Genomic DNA, 19,105 nt, shown 5'->3' on the forward strand with positions numbered 1-19,105 from the left:
CCTTCATTCAAGTACAACACACTGTTGGGGAAAAGGGATCCCTACAATTTCATCACCCGCACCCTCCCAGTTTTTTCCACCCTGCAGGACCACTGATAGGGAAGATCTCAGACACCAACACCTGGTGTATGACGTTTCTAACCATCCTTTTTTTTAACTGCTTCTTCTGATTGAGGGTCATGGGGGAGCCAGAGCCTATCCCAGCAAGCAATGGGCACAGGGTGGGGTTCACCCTGGACGGGACGCCAGTGCATTGCAGGACACACACAGCCACAGACACTCGCACCAGGGCCAGTTTTCCCAGGAGCCAATTTACCTGCCAGCACGTCTCTGGACTGTGGGAGGAAACCCACAGGGAGAACATACAAACTCCTCACAGACAGCACCTCAGGACGTGAACTTGGAGCCCCAGCACTGTAAGGATGCAATGCTGACCACTACACCTTCAGTGTGATGTTCAGTGATAATAATAATAATTGCTTACACTTAAATAGCGCTTTTCTGGACACTCCACTCAAAGCGCTTTCCAGGTAATGGGGACTCCCCTCCACCACCACCAATGTGCAGCAGGATGATGCGACGGCAGCCATAGTGCGCCAGAACACTCGCCGTGTTCTCACACGTTCTCACACATCAGCTCTCAGTGGGGAGGAGAGCAGAGTAATGAAGCCAATTCATAGATGGGGATTATTAAGAGGCCAATGGGGAAATTTGGCCAGGACACCGGGGTTACACCCCTACTCTTTTCGAGAAACGCCCTGGGATTTTTAATGACCACAGAGAGTCAGGACCTCGGTTTTACGTCTCATCCAAAGGACGGCGCCTGTTTACAGTATAGTGTCCCCGTCACTATACTGGGGCATTAGGACTCACATGGACCGCAGGGTGAGCGCCCCCTGCTGGCCCCACTAACACCTCTTCCAGCAGCAACCTTAGTTTTTCCTAGGAGGTCTCCCATCCAGGTACTGACCAGGCTCACACCTGCTGAGCTCCAGTGGGTTGCCAGTTGTGAGTTGCAGAGTGATATGGCTGCTGGTGTTTAGTGATGTTTAATATAGACCAGTACAGGACATTCAAAATTACCAAAGGTATGGACAGTCACCTGGAGGACTTCTTGAGAATGAACTGTGAAACATGACAGGAGACAGCTGGAAACTGCAGGGAAGTGCATTTAAAGCCCAGAAAAAGAGACTCTTCTGTACGCAAAGGGTGGTGGGAGTGTGGAATAAGCTACCTGACCGTACTGTTGAAGCCGATACCCTGTTTTCTTTCAAGAAAGCGATGGATGAGGTCCTCCTATCAACTAGGTGATAAAAGCAATCACGATCTATGTCCTGAATGGCCCTACTTGTTTGGAACCTTTCAACCGTTCAATCAATCTCCCTCCCCCCTGCCCCTGTGTTGCACGGCTAAGTCACCAGGGCCCAGCGGGGCTCGGCTGTGTGGGCCAGGCGCCCTCCTGCCACCCCATGCCCCTTCCTCCCTCTGATTGGCCGGGGGGTGTCTGTGTGCATGGTGGGATGGTGGGCTGTTCTAATGGGCTGTTCATCTGTCCTTTCAGGTCTGGGGCTGCAAGATCTGTGGCGAGACTCCTACACGGTACGTCTGCTCACCTTCTGCTTGGCTGGCCTTTTGTTATTGTTGGGTTTTTTTTAAGAAGGGGTGTACTTCAGACTCATACATTGGGGTGCCCTCTCACCCTACCACGCCACCCACCCATCACCTCTGCTGTAAAACAGAGCCTGGCTGTAGCTTTATTAAAATTATTTTGCTCTTTTCCCATCGATCCATTATCTCACTGCTTTATCCAATTCAGGGTCATAGGGGAACCGTAGCCTATCCCAGCAAGCAACGGGCGCAAGGACGCCTGTCCATCACAGGGCACACACAGACACAAACACAACAGAGGCAGTTTTCCCAGGATCCAATTCACCTCCCAGCACGTCTTAGGACTGTGGGGGGAAACCCATGCGAACATCGGGAGAACATACAAACTCCACACAGACAGCACCCCAGGAGCAGAGCTGAGCCCAGGATCCCAGCACTGCGAGGAAGCAATGCTAACCACTGCACCTAGTGCTGCCCCTAAGCTCTTTTCCTGGATGACTTCGGCTTTCTGCAGAATGTCCTGTATCAAATCGCTGGAAGTGTGACAGCTATCTGACAGGACAGGCACACTGAAACTGAAACCAGAATAAGGAACCATGTGGATTTAGAGCAGAGTAGGCTAGACTTCCTGCAGGCCTGAGTTCTGTTTTCACACTGAACAAGCGAAATTGGAATGCTACACAACCAGACAGAATGAAATACTCATTACTGAATGTTAATGAGTTCCGATAGATCTTGAGCACTCAGCAGGTCTCGGATATCCCTCTGTCTTTGGAAACTGATTTTGCATTTATTTCCCAGTGCGTAACAAAATAGAGCAACAGGATAAAGAAATACCCCTGGCAATTATAGAGTATTAATAATGACCCCGTTCTCACTGTCATGTGTTGTCAATCTGTTATAAGGCAATAATGTTTTTCAGCATCGCTTTTAGGATTTATTATATGATATGTCCTTGAAATGTCTTGAAAGACGCTCCTGGTGGAAATATAAGGCATGACCTTTAAACCGTTCTAAAGTAATGTAGAGTGCTTGTGCACTGCAGGCAGCACAGTGGTACAGTGGTTATCATTGCTGTCTCACAGCGCTGGGGCCCTGGTTTTGAGTCCTGGGGTGCTGTCTGTGTGGAGTTTGCATGTTCTCCTCTGTTAGGTGGGTTTCCTCCAGGTGCTCCAGTTTCCTCCCATAGTCCGGAAACATGCCGGTAGGTTCATTGGCTGATGGGAAAATTGGACCTGGCGTGAGTGTGTGTGTCTGTGATTGGTGCGCCCTGCCTGGTGCAGTGGCGTTTGTTCATTGACTGACAGGTTGGACACTAGAGTAGACCCAGACAGCAATTATTTGCATTGGACACCATAATGTTTTTAAATAGGTTTTACAACAAGCCACATCCCTTTCAGTTCCTCTTAGCTAATGTTCCGTGCATTCTGCTTTTTAGAGACAACTGCTACTTGGCCTGTTTATTCCCTCGCAACGTGAGCACAACCAGCATGGAGAATGTTTTGAAGCTCTGTTCGTTATGTTCTTCAAAAGTCTGTGTAAATACAGTGTAAATTGTTTACACAAACACAAGGTTTGCAGGAGAGAGGAGGCCAATTTAGCTTGGTGGCTGAAGGGTTGCTTGCGGCGAATGATAAGCGGGTTGCTAGTACCTAATTAATCCAGCCACTTACTGTAAACGAAACCAAGGTATCGACTTCAACAACTTGATCTAGACATGGATGAACATCGAAAATGAAATTTGACCCAGACTCCTGCAACCCTTTGTGTAAAGACATTCATAGTGTTCTGAGATTTAAGTGTATTTTCCACTTGTGCCCCCTGTTATGTGTTTCACAGATGCTAAACAAATCCACTTTGCAGACCCGGTCAGTGCCTTTGATTTTAAATCCTTGAATCTGGACCTCTTGCAGTCTTCTGTTCAAGGCTAAAGAGTTTCAGTTGCGTCAGGCTGTCAGTCTAGGACAGTGGTTCTCAAACTTTTTGGACCAAGTACCACCCCTAATCCAACCAAAGCATCCAAGTACCACCTGCAAGTCATGATCTCATAGGAACCCCAGAAATTCTCAATGACCAACATGAGCGCGTGTGCACACACACTCACACATACATATAATAAATATTATAATAATAAACTTTATTTGATATAGCGCCTTTAAAGGTGGTTTCTCAAAGTGTTTTACAGAAAAAAAAAACATCAACTAATAAAAAAGCACCATTTCAGTGAGAGGGGTGAGCCTGTTTAGTTGAGCAAAGCAGATGTGAATTAATTTTTCGAGCCTTGATACAATTCACAACAGAGTCTAACAGATATTAAATCGTCAGGCATTTTCTTGACGGCAGAGGTCTCGCGGTGGATGTTGTAATGCGTACATAAATTTCTGGAGCAACCTCTCTAATTCGTGCAACTACACCGTTATGTCGGCTTGTCATTGCTCTAGCACCGTCTGTACAAACTCAGACGCATTTTATCCAGTCGAGGCCATTCTCTTCGATAAATTCATTCAAAAGCTGAAATATGTGCTCTCCTGTAGTTCCTGTTGGTAGCGGTTTACAGAACAGAAAGTCTTCATGGGACATGCCCTCAAACTCGTATCTAACGTAAACGAGCAAATTGGCCAAATCGACTACACACTCATCTAATTGCAGTGAAAAACATCTGCTCATCTTAACGCGCTCTATCAGTGTACTTTTGATATAATCCTTCATTTCAGTAATTCTATGAATGACTGTGTCTTTCAGGGGGAGGGGGGCAGCAGGTTGAGCTGTTTAGCAGCTTTTTCTCTACACATAATACGTGTCAGCTCTTTTGCCAACGGTAAATAAGGTTCTTCAAAAATAGTGTAGCTTATCTGCTTTAGCAATACGCAAGCTTGCATTTTTCCACGTTTCCGTTTTTATTTCCGTATTTATTTAAAGTTTTTATTTCATGCGCATGGGAGCGAAACACAGAGACGCTCGGTGTATTTTTCTCAAATTAGAACAGTTCTTAAATATTGTAACGCTTACGGCCGACAGGCACTGTGTAAGGGCTGTGGAGAGACCTCTCTTTGGCTCACGGGGCTAGGTCGCTGCAGAGAGACGCGGAAGTCCCGGGTTCGAGCCCCGGACGGTGCAGGGGCCGACCTAATGCGGCAAGGGCGCCCGCCTGAGCCCCCGTTGCTTTACAATATTTTTCTGTTATCACGCTTTCGTGTGCTCACAAGATTACCTGCGTTCGTGGCACGCATTTCTATGCATTCCTGTGTTTACAACGTTGGCATTGTTCCAAAATCACGCACATTCTCCTTCCTCCCTATCTGCTGGAGATACAGTAGCTTTTTTTAAATACAATTGGTCACTTGCATCCGTAGCACGCATTCCTACAGAGTGGTATAGAATTACAGAGTATCTCTTGTGTCCACTGAAGTATTAGCGCGCAATGTATCGTAGTACGTAGGCTGCGTATTCGACACGTATTAAAATACAAAATATGAAAACCCGTCCCGATTTTTCAGCGCACACGACACAGTTCCAGGGTCATTTGGCGTACCACTTGGCGGCACTCCACGTACCACTGCCGGTACGCGTACCACAGTTTGAGAACCACTGGTCTAGGACATTACTTTGGGAATAGTCAGATCGTGGTTCTGTGGATTGATTCTAGTGAAGCGTTCTCTTAACAATACCGTCTGTCAAATGTAAATGTTTTACCTGCTTTAAAAAAAATGAGTGACTGCTGTATCCAATTCAGCGTTGCAGTGGAGCCTATTCCGGCAAGCAAGGGACACAAGGTGGAATACACCCTGGACAGGACACCGGTCCATCACAGGACCCACACAGAGACAAAGGCACACAATCATACCAGAAGCCAGTTACCCTGCCAGTGTGTCTTTGGACTATGGCAGGAAGAACAAGCAAACTGGGAGAACATGCAAACTCCACACACACAGCACCCCAGGAATTGAACCCAGGGCCCCAGCGCTGCGAGACAGCAAAGCTAACTACTGCGCCACTGTGCCTCCCATTTCTGGCCCACTGTAAATAACATGTACAAGGGTGCAGAGGAGGCTTTTAGAGATTGTTGAGCTGTTGTCACCCCTGTTGTGTTTCCAGGTGAACCTCACAGCCACGCTGGGGACGTTCGATGTGGCGGCCGAGGTGGAGGGGGTGGAGTTCAAAGGTGAAGGCGAGATGCACGTGTCCCTGGCCAGCGCCCTCTTGCCCAACCTGAACCGGCAGCTGCAGTTCGTGACTTACACCAACACACTGTTCCACCCCAACACTGCTGACACAGGTGAGCCCGGGCTGTGAACCCGAAACTGGGTTCTGATTCCGTATTCATGATCCTGGTCGACCAACCATTTAAGGCAGGGCTTATCCCAGTCCGGACCTGGTAGGTTTGTGTTCGAACCCAGCGCCTACTGAGCTTAATGGGCACAACTGAATAGTTTCTCCCAGCTCTTCAGGTACTGCTGCTTTAAAGAGACCTTGATACTGAAGACACACTGACCCCCCAGGACCACGACTGGACACCCTGCAGATACACTGACCCCCCAGGACCAGGACTGGACACCCTGCAGATACACTGACCCCCCAGGACCAGGACTGGACACCCTGCAGACACACTGACCCCCCCAGGACCAGGACTGAACACCCTGCAGACACACTGACCCCCCAGGACCACGACTGGACACCCTGCAGACACACTGACCCCCCCAGGACCGGGACTGGACACCCTGCAGACACACTGACCCCCCCAGGACCAGGACTGGACACCCTGCAGACACACTGACCCCCCCAGGACCGGGACTGGACACCCTGCAGATACACTGACCCCCCAGGACCGGGACTGGACACCCTGCAGACACACTGACCCCCCAGGACCGGGACTGGACACCCTGCAGACACACTGACCCCCCCAGGACCAGGACTGGACACCCTGCAGACACACTGACCCCCCCAGGACCAGGACTGGACACCCTGCAGAGTGGGGGAGAGTTGGGGTGCGATGGGTTTGGGGGGAGTTGGGGGAGAGTTGGGGTGCGATGGGTTTGGGGGGAGTTGGGGGAGGGTTGGGGTGCGATGGGTTGATGAGCTGACTGAACACCACAGTGTCATAAAGTCAAGATTCCAGGCATCCCTCGTGGAATGAGTGGGTGGGATCCTGAGATCAATTAACTAATTGCAGCCAAATGAGCTGGCTGATCCTCTACAGTTTTTTGTTAGCTTTGTTCCTTGATGTGTTTGTTTTTTATCCCCATTCATTTTGCAGTTGTTGGGTTTCTTTAAAAGGCCCACACTGTGCTCTCCAACAACTTCAGCTGCCTCAAAAAGAGCCGTCCTTTGTTTTTCTTGTTCAGAATAAAACCTCTTTTGTTCCCAGTTCAGTTCCAGCCCCTGGGCACCCGTTTTGACCCCCGCATGATGTAGCTGCATGCAGCTGATTTGGGAATTAAAAGGTTTCTGTGCTTCTGTCGTTGGGGTGGGCAGAGACATCACTGTCCTTGTGGCCCTGCCCTGTCCCCACCCCCTGGGACTCCAGCGGATGTCAGGATTGGTCATGAGTGCCGCTGTTCCTCTCTCCTGTATCTTTCAGTGCAGCTCGAGACGGACGGTCACCTGGCCCTGTTCACCATCAAGGTCCGACATGGGGTCACCCCCAAGCTCTACAACCCAGGCCCCAAAGGAGGTATGCCCCCAGATTTGAGAAATTCCCAACTTTGTGCCCAAGATGTGCCTTGAGTTTACTGTACTTAAGTACCATTAACAAGCCTGTGATTGTCAGCTCGTTTGAATCGCACTTAATATCCTTAAATTAACAGTTGAGTGCTACAGCCTGAAACAGTTTTGAAATGGTGTCACTAGTTTCCCACAGTGGACTACAATAAGACCGCCATGTGCTGTTGCGAGAGAGCAGATTCTAGCACTTCCTGCAGGAGATGCGGAGGGATGACAGTCTAGTCCAGCGGTTCTGTTCCTGCTTGTAGGGACCCACAGGGGTTTGGATTTTCTCTTAATTGAGCTCTTAATTGAGTCAGTGTGCGTCTCTCCAAGACCAGGGCTGCGGTCTTCCCCCTGCCTTAGGTTGTGCAGGAGGCCAAGGTGATACAGCTGCAGCCTCTCTCAGTAGCAGCTGAGAGGCTGACACCTTTGAAAGTGACAGGGGGGACCCCCCTTGCTGCTCACAGGAGCCTGAACAGCAGAAAGGAGGGGCTGGGCTTGGCGGCCAGAAGTCCCGATTATTCATTTCGTTTCCAGCCGAGGCGATTCGAAGTGATCCTGGGTCGTAGTTGACGTTGTAGTAATGGGAGCAGTGTAGCGCGGCACAGGAGGTGTCCAGTAACAGTGTCCAGTAACCTCCGGGATTGGTCTGGGCTACTGAGGGTGCAGTTCGAGCGTGCACCACCGGAGGGCGCTCCAGGGCGCACCATGGCCAGCATGCCCTCTAGTGTTGGACGGTGGTGTCATTCCTCCTCGGCCTGCTTTCTGTTCCCAGTGCAGTTGACTGAAACAGGCCAGGCACCTTCGTCAAGTGCAGGTCTTGGCTTGGGTAAGGGTTGATGAATGCTGAGCGCGGCGAAGCGCCGGAGCCCCCTGCTCTCGGCTCGTCAGGGGGTCTCCCGTCAAGCGCCGTCCGGAGACCCACCGTCTCCACCCCCCTTGCTTCCAGAGTACAACATCAGCGCGCTGGTGACCATCGCGACCAAGACCTTCCTGCGCTACGACAAGCTGCAGACCCTGATCGACAGCGTGCGCCGCTTCTACCCCACCGTCACCATCGTGGTGGCCGACGACAGCGAGCAGCCGCAGCCCGTGCGCGGGCCCTACGTCGAGCACTACATCATGCCCTTCGGCAAGGTGAGCGACCTGGAGGACAGCAGGGTGGACTGTGGGCTTCACGGCTGGCCGCTGGTGCAGTCAATCAGACACAGCGCCCCCTAGTGTTTGCCCCCGGTGGTTCCTTTTGATGTAGTTTCATATCTAAAGAGGTTCCGCTGCTTATTTTAATCTGCTTTCAATGAAACAGAAGCGCTTGGTAGTTTAACTTCTCTCTGGAGAGGAAGGAATGTGGTTTGTGCCGCCCTGTCTGCAGAGGAGTGGGCTCGGCTCAGGTGGCTAATCTGAAGTCCTCATTCTGGTTGTGGGGGGGTGTGGGCAGGGCAGCCAGCAGGTCCACACTCTTCACCTCCTCAGTAGCAGAGTCTGGAGCCAAACAGGAGACTCTGTTCAGAATCAGACTCAGTTCCTTCAGACTGTCAGTGTAGGACACTCCACTGAGACTAAAGAGAATCAGTTCCTTCAGCCTGTCAATGCGGGACACTCCCTTCAGACTAAAGAGACTCAGTTCCTTCAGCCTGTCAGTGGAGGACATTCAATGTATCTGCCTGCAATGTATCTGCCTGCTCTATCTGATTCCAGAGCAGTAATATGTTTCCTATAATACTGTGACCAGAAGTGTACATAATTGTGGTAAATAAGACCTAATTTAGTAATTATAGTAATGTAACACCCCTAAATAATATAGTTAAAAGTGTATATCCTAATATTTTGATTGCCTTTTACATTGCTTCCTCATTGTCAATGTGACCATATTAGTTGTTTTTCACAAGCAGCTCCTTTTGCATCAGTTTCCCATCTTATACAGTATTTTCGCACTGAGAGCGCTCTCAGTTCTCCAGTAAATGCAAACTATTTCTTTGCTCTTTGGGATTATGAAAGCAAAGCAGTTGGCCTAGACGAAGGATTCTAAAGGAAAAACTAAGTTATTAAAGTAAACTGTTTTTTTTTGCCTAACTGTCAAAGGAACTATCGGCTCTTGCTCTCTCGTTTCCTCAGGGCTGGTTTGCAGGGCGGAACCTGGCCGTCTCCCAGGTGACCACCAAGTATGTGCTGTGGGTGGACGATGACTTCATCTTCACGGGCAGCACCAGGCTGGAGAAGCTGGTGGATGTGCTGGAGAGGACCACACTGGACCTGGTGAGCGAGTCTGTGACCGGATGACCTGGCCTGTCGCCATGCCAGCCGCAGCTCAGAGATCAGGCGTGCTGGGAACAGACAAGGGCGTTCGTCTGCTGTGGCTCTTTCCCACAAAACTGTCCGCACTCCAGGAACGGCAGTCTGGTCCACTCTGGGTTCTACAGTGGTGTGATGCCGACTCCCCTGGCATAGCAGTTTGATCCACTCCAGTGTTTACCAGCTGCGGCGCTCGGGTGCACATTGATTGAATAGGCAGAAAAACACCGCAATGAAAGCTCATCTGCAGACAGAAGTACTGACACTCTTTCTGCAGCAGAGCGGCTCATTATTAGCTTTAATATTGTAACGCATACGGCCACCATTGGTTGTGAGAGCCGGCTTACCAGCGCGGTGATGTCACCGCCCTTCCCTGTGAATAGCAGGGACCGCAGCCGCAGGGCTGAGGGGAGATTTCCCTTTGGCTCAAGAGGCTGGGTCCCTGTTGAGTGATGCCGGAGGCCCAGGTTTGAGTCCCTGACGGTGGGGGGGCCGACCTGAGTCAGCAATACCCACGTGAACCCCGAGATCGCTACGTTTGTTAATTGATGCTGAGCAGTGATAGCTTTAAGTTTATGGGACAATGAGCTGATTCAGAATGATCACGGACACAAGCACTGAAGCCCCATTGCCGAGCTGAATTCACCTGCATGGTGAACCGGGGTTCAGGGCACTTTGAGAACGAGCGTGTGTATGGATCCCAATCACACAGCCTGTGCCAAGAGGGGTTCAGACCTACAGGGCTTCCAGGATGATGGATGTGTTGAGAACTTGCTGTTGGGGGGCGGTCAGTGTGCCAATCGGCCACCAAGATGGGATCAGCTCTCCCTCTTAATCTTCTGGCTGTCCGGGGTTCCCCGAGGGTCTCCCAGAAACGTCTCGAATGCTAGACAGCTTTCTCCCATTCTCCATAGGACAGCGATAGGGGTTCAAGGAGGATCCCCTGTCCCGGAGATCAGGCTAGCACCCCAGAAATTGAGCTCTTGTCCCCCCTCCAGAAAAACCTAGCGCGTAACCACAGGGCTCTGAGTTGACATGCCGGGAAAGGCACTATATACCCAAGAAGGGTTACTGTGGGAACATCTCTGTCTCCGACATTGTTTGCAAGGGTATCAGCACATACAGAACAGTATGTTAAGTGTAGTATAGTGAGTAGATATCACGAGACAAAGAATGAGAGAGCAGAAGGAGAGAATATATGGAGTAAGGGTGTGATTTTTGTAGTTAATAAAACAGTTAAAAGAATCTAAGAATGGCTCTTTATTAATATACTTAACATTAAGCACGTATTGGTGCTTCCTAATATCCGTGCGTCCCTGCTCCCAGAACAGTTATCCAGCGCTATTAAAAACATCCTGGCCTGCTTCCCAGAGTAACTGCCTCCCAGGTCTGGGATTTCTCTCGCTGCTGTATTTCGGGAAATGACCGAGCTTGCATGTCCCTCTTCCCCGAGGCGTGACCTTTGCCCCAGGGAAGGGCCTGCAGGAGAAGGGAGCCAGGAGCCAACACACTGGCAGGACCTGCCAGTTGTGCCCATAATGCCAGGCTCTGTTCTTGCCCGCGTGGGGGGCAACTTGAGAGCAGGACGCAGCCCGGTGGGCGGGTGGCGCTGGTGAAAGGGGGCCGTTGTAGTCCCGGCTCGGGGAGGGGAGGTTTACAGAGCGGGGCCAGAAGCCAGGCCTGCTGGTGGGGCCTTGTGGAGGAGCTACCCCGAGAGGAAGAAATGGGGCGATGGTGTACCCCTCAACAAGAACTGAGGGGTTTGTGCACAAATGCGCTCCCTCCCTTTTTAAAACAAAGACCAAGCCAGTGTCCTCTGGGAAGGGGAACACATTTCCCAGAAGGGTCTAATGGACATCACGTCCTTCCCTCTCCCTCTTTCCAGATAGTGGTGATTTCAAGGGGACCCACCCACCTTCTGGGGTGATGGCGCTCACTGCCCCCTGCCAATGTGCCGCTCCTTACAGCTCGATGGGCACAGGAAGGGGTACCGTTGTGCAGAACCACACAAAACCACACTTGAACGTTCATGAGCAGCGTGTACCCGCGCTGTGGAATCGCCCCTTCAGTGGTTTGGCATTGGCATTGAGGGGTGTTGCACAGCCGGGAGCGTAGCAGAACCCCGGGCCTGAGAGAGAGAATCCTGGAGTGCTCTCCTGCAGCGGGGCACGGGTTGTTTTCCTGCTTTGTCATTGGTCTGTACGCTTGACGGCGCGTTGCTGTGCGTCGGCAGGTAGGGGGCGCCGTGCGGGAGGTCACCGGCTACACCACCACCTACCGGCAGACCATCTCCCTGGAGCCGGGCAGCGAGGAGGGCGACTGCCTGCACACCCGCCGCGGCTTCCACCACGCCATCGCCGGCTTCCCCAACTGCGTGGTGACGGACGGCGTCATCAACTTCTTCCTGGCGCGCACCGAGAAGGTGCAGCAGGTGGGCTTCGACCCCAGGCTGGCCAGGGTGGCCCATCTAGGTGAGTCCTGTTCCCATCTGGCCCGGCCCACTTCCGGCTCTCTCCCCAGCTCTCTCCCTGGGGCTGAGCTGCAGTATTGGCTCAGTCAGTCTGGAGCGCTACGATCAGGGTTGGCAGGAGGCCCAGAGGGCACTGTGACACTCGAGGACTGGTGTTGCCCCGTCCCCGAGCCGAACAGTCCTGTCGGTCTCCAGTTACAGTGCCTTGCGAAAGTATTCGGCCCCCTTGAACTTTTCAACCTTTTGCCACATTTCAGGCTTCAAACATAAAGATATAAATTTTTTATTTTATGTGAAGAATCACCAACAAGTGGGACACAATTGTGAAGTGGAACGAAATCTTTTGGATTTTTGAAACTTTTTTAGCTAATAAAAAAATGAAAAGTGGGGCGTGCAAAATTATTCGGCCCCTTTACTTTCAGTGCAGCAAACTCACTCCAGAAGTTCAGCGAGGATCTCTGAATGATCCAATGTTGTCCTAAATGACTGATGGTGATAAATAGAATCCACCTGTGTGTAATCAAGTCTCTGTATAAATGCACCTGCTCTGTGATAGTCTCAAGGTTCTGTTGAAAGCGCAGAGAGCATCATGAAGACCAAGGAACACACCAGGCAGGTCCGTAATACTGTTGTGGAGAAGTTTAAAGCCGGATTTGGATACAAAAAGATTTCCCAAGCTTCAAACATCCCAAGGAGCACTGTGCAAGCGATCATCTTGAAATGGAAGGAGTATCAGACCACTGCAAATCTACCAAGACCTGGCCGTCCCTCTAAACTTTCAGCTCAGACAAGGAGAAGACTGATCAGAGATGCAGCCAAGAGGCCCATGATCACTCTGGATGAACTGCAGAGAACTACAGCTGAGGTGGGAGAGTCTGTCCATAGGACAACAATCAGTCTTACACTGCACAAATCTGGCCTTTATGGAAGAGTGGCAAGAAGAAAGCCATTTCTCAAAGATATCCATAAAAAGTCTCGTCTAAAGTTTGCCACAAGCCACCTGGGAGACACTCCAAACATGTGGAAGAAGGTGCTCTGGTCAGATGAAACCAAAATCGAACTTTTTGGCCACAATGCAAAACGATATGTTTGGCGTAAAAGCAACACAGCTCATCACCCTCAACACACCATCCCCACTGTCAAACATGGTGGTGGCAGCATCATGGTTTGGGCCTGCTTTTCTTCAGCAGGGACAGGGAAGATGGTTAAAATTGAGGGGAAGATGGATGCAGCCAAATACAGGACCATTCTGGATGAAAACCTGTTGGAGTCTGCAAAAGACCTGAAACTGGGACGGAGATTTATCTTCCAACAAGACAATGATCCCAAACATACAGCAAAATCTACAAAGGAATGGTTCACAAATAAACGTATCCAGGTGTTTGAATGGCCAAGTCAAAGTCCAGACCTGAATCCAATCAAGAATCTGTGGAAAGAGCTGAAAACTGCTGTTCACAAACGCTCTCCATCCAACCTCACTGAGCTCGAGCTGTTTTGCAAGGAAGAATGGGCAAGAATTTCAGTCTCTCGATGTGCAAAACTGATAGAGACATACCCCAAGCGACTTGCAGCTGTAATCGCAGCAAAAGGTGGCTCTACAAAGTATTAACGCAAGGGGGCCGAATAATTTTGCACGCCCCACTTTTCATTTTTTTATTAGTTAAAAAAGTTTCAAAAATCCAATAGATTTCGTTCCACTTCACAATTGTGTCCCACTTGTTGGTGATTCTTCACATAAAATAAAAAATTTATATCTTTATGTTTGAACCTGAAATGTGGCAAAAGGTTGAAAAGTTCAAGGGGGCCGAATACTTTCGCAAGGCACTGTACGTCTTGGAACTACTACTATTAGTTTGATTTTATGATGATTATTTACACGTGTGTTTGTGCAGGGCAGCTAGAGAGTTGTGGTAATGCACTGGTTAACATTGCAGCCTTGCAGCACTGGGGCCCTGAGTTTGATTCCTGGGGCTCTGTCTGTGTGGAGTTTGCATGTTCACCCCGCGTGTGCATGGGTTTTGTCCCACAGTGCAAAGACGTCCTGGCAGGGTAATTTGGCTTCTGGGACAACTGGCGCTGGTGTGAGTGTGTGTGTCTGTGAGGGGCTGGTGTCCGGTCCAGGCTGTACCCTGCCTTGAGCCCCTTCCTTGCTGGGATAGACTCCAGCTCCGCCATGACTCTGAACAGGATACAGACGTTAGAAGATAGATGGAGTTCAGGTCAATGTACTATGTTGCCAGAAGATTGCAAATAACAAAGCATGAACGGCTCTAGGTCATACGGCACATTTGGTGTTGCAGCATTACGAGGTCTGTAAAGTTAGACGAGTGCACTTAACGTCCAGAGCACCATTCTGTGATTTTGAAGGCAGGAGTCAAAGCACGACGAGCTGACGTCTGTACTGTTGCCCTCCTCCTCCTCCTCCTCCTCTCCCTGCAGAGTTTTTTGTGGACGGGCTGGGCTCGCTGCACGTGGGCTCCTGCGACGACGTCGTGGTCAACCACGCCTCCAAGATCAAGCTGCCCTGGGCCCAGTCCGAGAGCGACCGGGCCTACGCCAGGTTCCGCTACCCCTCCTCCTCCTCCGACGCGGCCAACGCCAAGAACGGCCTGCTGTACTTCAAGAACCGCTTCCGGTGCATGTCCCACAACTGAGCCCGCCCCCCGCCCTCGGCGCCAGGACTGCGGTCAGCCCGGCCTCCTGGCCCGGTTCAGGCTGTCTGGTCGCTCTGTGGCCTGAGTCCGCAGTTCTGAAGCAGATGTCCCTCCAGATGCCAGAAGACTTTGGATGTCGGCTGTGCTGCCCCCCCTGCTCTGCGGGGTGCTGCTGTTTTTTACCAGAATGCTTCAGGGCAGTCGGCCAAGGCAGGAAAAGGGGGATCGAATTCATTGGGGGGGGGCGAGGGGGTTAAAAAAAACTTTTGTATCTGTGCCATGAGTTAAAAGGCCTTCTGAGGTCATGGAGGGGGGGGGCGTGCTGGGCTGGATCAGGCTGTGGGGCTGGAGCTCGGCTTGGGCGAGCTGCGGTGCGGTGTGGCGTTTTGCGAGTCGGTCCTCTGCACCTTCAGAATCGGGCGGTTCAGCCGTGGACTCGGCCCAGATGAGCAGTTTCATCATCATCATCATCATCATCATCGTTGTTCTGCAGCGTTGAAGGGTCCGATCAGAACACAGTGCCCTTTGCAATGACCCGGAGAGCACATGTTTATACCGAGCGGTGTTTGACATGTGGCGGGAGTCCCACTCCGCATCTGGGCCGGAGCCCAGAGCCCTTGGCCCTGCTGCCCCACAGCACGCTGCAGCCAAACGCCAGGAGGGGGCAGCACCGTCCGCATGGAAGCAACACGCCGGATTGCGGCTCTCTCGGCCCCTTCCTGGGAAGGCGGTCTGGGAGCCGACGTTGCCCTTTCGGCGGACGGGAGTGTTTGAGCTCCTGGAGGATCTGTGAATCAGGCAGCTGGAGGCGGAGTGTTCATTCCACTGTCGCCACTAGATGGCGACAAACGCCACTGGATTGCAGTGCGCGGCCGGGTCCAGTATTATTACGCTGGTAGTAAAGTTATTTTCCTTTGATTACAGTCGTTCAGTTTTTTGGGGGGAGGGGGGTGACTTTTATGTGTCTGTTTCGCTTTGTTGAAATCGAACCTTTCGGAAGGAGCGGCTCTTTCCTCCCGGTTTAACGATTTCCAATCCCCGGGATTTTCCGTCCTTTTTTGTTTTTGTTTTCCGATTCCAGGATTTCGGCCTCCCGAACGGCGAGGCTGGAAACGCTGTATTAACGCAGCGTGGCGGATCTATTAATCACTAGCGGGTACGAAGACGGAGTGCGAGACCCCGGCGGGATTGTATTCTCAAGACGCAGGGCTCGCCTTCATGACTCCGGGCGTGAAGAGAACAGCAGCCCCCTGTTACCCGCGGGAAGCCGGGGACTGATGTGGGTTGCAGACCCCTGCTCTTCCCTGCGGCGTGGAAACAGAAAACCAACCCCACCTCCCCGCCGCCCCAGACTCCCAACACTAGCCGAGAGGAAAGGGACACGGGTTTTACCCACAAATGTTGTTCCGGCTTTCCCCCGCGCGTGGACGACCGCCAGTGGGTGGGTGCGGTGGAGTAATACTGGAAAAGCGGGATCATTTTGAAGTTTCCCTGGAATCCTGTCCCCCTCCGCTCCCCCCCGACTCGTGACTCCACTGAGACCACTGTCCTGCGTGTGGAGCTCCGCCAGCACCAAGGAAGGTCTTTAATGTGCAAAGGAACAAGGAAAGGTTTATTCCACGCTGAAAAAAAGAGATACAACGTTTCGGCTGTGGGGCCTTCAGGTGTCAATGATTTTTTATACTAAAATGGAAGCCCTTGAGGTCTTCTTTTGAATATAAAAAATGCACAATCATCTCACGGTGTCCACCTTCTGTTCACACGGAAAACTAGTGATTTGACCGTTTTTCCGTTCTTTTTGATAAGCGTGTTAGTGTTAATTTTTGTACACGTGGAAAAGTTCTCCATATGTCCATCTGTGCTTGGTACAGTACGTGTTTGCTCGGCTTTAAAACCTCTGGGTCGCAGTTCTGTACGTCAACACTAGAGGGCGACGCCAGACAGGAAAAGACGGCGTGTGTGGCAGAAACATCTGGTTACCATGGTAACTCCGTCTTCCACCTGCCAGCAGAGACTGTGGAGCTTCTGAGCTCAGAAGACCCCAAACCTCTCAGAATATTTAATTTATATTTAATTGAAATAATTGAACAGTAAGGAAATTAAAATCCAGCACGCGCTGGCTCTAGGAAGGCTAGAGATCTGCCCACGACTGAAGTAGGCCGCCTTATCGAATGTTTCGCGAATTCACACTTCCTTCACGAAGGGAGGATTCATCCCAAAACTGCCTAACAGCAGCCAGACGAGTAAGGACGAGACTGTCCTCAGCAAAGAACTAGATCATCCTCAGTGTCAAGTGTAACCCCCCCCCGATCCAGGGTCAAAGCCTTGAAGTGTAGGAGGAGGGACTTTGTCAGTAGCTGGACTAATAAACATCATGGGAACCTGCAGGAGGGGCGTGTCCACTTCTGTGACTTTGCGGCTTGCAGTGACATCACTGCGCACCATCACGCTCCTGTTGGGCACCATGGAGCTCATAGGGGCTTCAGCAGAGGAACGGCTCTGGAAGGTGGGCATGTCCTGCAGGGGTCTTTAACAGCCGCCGAACCGTGTGGTTGAAGTCAGTACTCCGGCTTCCTTCAAGAAACAGCAGGATGAGATCCTGGGACCAGTTATATGGGAACTACTGAACAGGCTAGCGGCGATGAATGGCCTCCTCTTCAGTGCTGACGTTTTGTTTTTGTTCTGTGTTGAGAATTTTCAATTCCAAACTAGGTGGATCAAACTTGGAAAAAACAAAAAAACAATTGTGAAACGTTTGCACTGCAGCCTCCTGGGGCAAGATCACAGTAATGGAAGGATGTGTTCTCCAAATTCCCTACCCTTAACAGACATTTAACACAGACATGATCTGGAAGGTGGAAATTGTAGATCATTTGACATGCATATTGTTTTACACCACTTTTATGGGACTTTGAGTCCAAGGTCACTTATTGTGAATATTACTGCACAGGGAATGGTCTTATGTTGGTATGAACAGTACAGTAAACCAATGGAAAGCCTTCAGTGTGTTGTACTTCAGGAGCTGCTATGTGCAGTTCTAGTTCTTGAGGGCCGGAGTCCAGCAGGTTTCAATCGGCAGATGATTGAGGCAGGGACTCCTGTCGGGCTGATCCAATTAATGATCTCCATTAAGTAATTAATGAAGAGGCCATGCGGGCTTTGCAGACGGGGATGCCTCCTCCCTGCTCCGGATGATCCAGTGAATCAGATGTACTTTTTCGGGACAATATCCGACGGTGAGGAAAAGCAATGTCCAAGAGTAGGGCAGGAGACTGCTGCCCACTGCCCACTGCCCAGTGCCCAGTGCCCAGTTTTACCGCTGTGCCATAAGGAAAGCTCTTGGCCGCAGCCACACCCAGACCGGGGCAAAGTGGCCCTGAAGTGGGGGTGTGGTCAGTTTCGAGGACCGTGCTTGGATTCCCCGACAAGTCCGTTGGGATAACATATTTATTTCATTTTGCTTGAGAAAGTGGGAATCTTCACTGAATGGGCTGTAAAAGCATGTTTTTTTCCTTCTCATCAAGAAAGAACTGCACTTTCCTATATATTTAATTCCATTGATCTGTCCTGAATTTGAGCCACTGTTCCACCAGAATGTGTGTGATCACCATTTCTTTATTTCCATCTTGTTTTTCTGACCTGTTCTATGTTGGTTTTTTTTCTAAAGGATGCACTGAGGTTCTGAACAGAGTCACCTTACAGATCTTACAGTTCTTGTAAAGACAGAAACCTTTGCAGTATTTGTACAAACCTGCATTTTAAAAAACAAAAAAACACAGATACATTTCTGGGCTGTAATGCTTTGGTTTGACTTGTTTGTATAAAAGCCGTTCTTTGGCGGTAATAAAAGTTGCGGTTGTGCTAGACTCCCGCCCGTGTCTGTCGGAGGTGTAAGTGTGCCGTGGAGAGTCAGGATCCAGGTGAAGGGTGGACTGACAGGAGTGGCAGGGCTCCCTGTCCTGTGCCCTGGGCTAAGGTGCAGAAAAGCTCCCTTCACGGGGCAGGACATCACGCGCAGCTCGGTCACAGATTGGGGCCCAGAGCCCCACCACTAGTAAGAGGAGTTTTGGGGGAACCCCTTGAAGGCAGGCTCCTGTAATATTGTTTGAACAAGTTCTGGTCAGGGAGGCTCAGATAAGATGAGATCTTTATGAGCCATATACAATTTCTTGTATTAGGAATTTGTCTTTTCGCAGACCCCAGCTTGCTCTCCCTGAGACGCACAGACACACAGACAGGGAGAGAAGCTGGGGGTCAGAGCGCAGGGTCAGCCATTTATACGGCGCCCCTGGAGCAGCTGGGGTTAAGGGCCTTGCGCAGGGGCCCAATGGAGTAGGATTCCTCTGCCGGCTGTGGGAAACGAACCGGCAACCTTCCA

General features: G+C 50.9%; 1 protein-coding gene across 3 annotated transcripts in view; it reads left to right on the forward strand.

Annotated features, from left to right (window-relative positions):
- Positions 1-18,593, forward strand: part of b4galnt1b (beta-1,4-N-acetyl-galactosaminyl transferase 1b) — a 31,165-nt gene extending 12,572 nt beyond the window's left edge. For all 3 annotated transcript variants that reach the window (XM_015344458.2, XM_006629420.3, XM_015344459.2), the window contains exons 7-13: positions 1,562-1,599; positions 5,704-5,884; positions 7,187-7,279; positions 8,261-8,448; positions 9,427-9,567; positions 11,837-12,074; positions 14,513-18,593. In XM_015344458.2, coding sequence (XP_015199944.2) covers positions 1,562-1,599; positions 5,704-5,884; positions 7,187-7,279; positions 8,261-8,448; positions 9,427-9,567; positions 11,837-12,074; positions 14,513-14,727 — 1,094 coding nt within the window. In that variant the 3' untranslated portion in view covers positions 14,728-18,593. The remainder of the gene's footprint in view (positions 1-1,561; positions 1,600-5,703; positions 5,885-7,186; positions 7,280-8,260; positions 8,449-9,426; positions 9,568-11,836; positions 12,075-14,512) is intronic.
- The last annotated feature ends 512 nt before the right edge of the window (positions 18,594-19,105 follow it).

The sequence above is a fragment of the Lepisosteus oculatus genome, chromosome 1, assembly GCF_040954835.1.
Source record: "Lepisosteus oculatus isolate fLepOcu1 chromosome 1, fLepOcu1.hap2, whole genome shotgun sequence".
Classification (NCBI taxonomy): domain Eukaryota; kingdom Metazoa; phylum Chordata; class Actinopteri; order Semionotiformes; family Lepisosteidae; genus Lepisosteus; species Lepisosteus oculatus.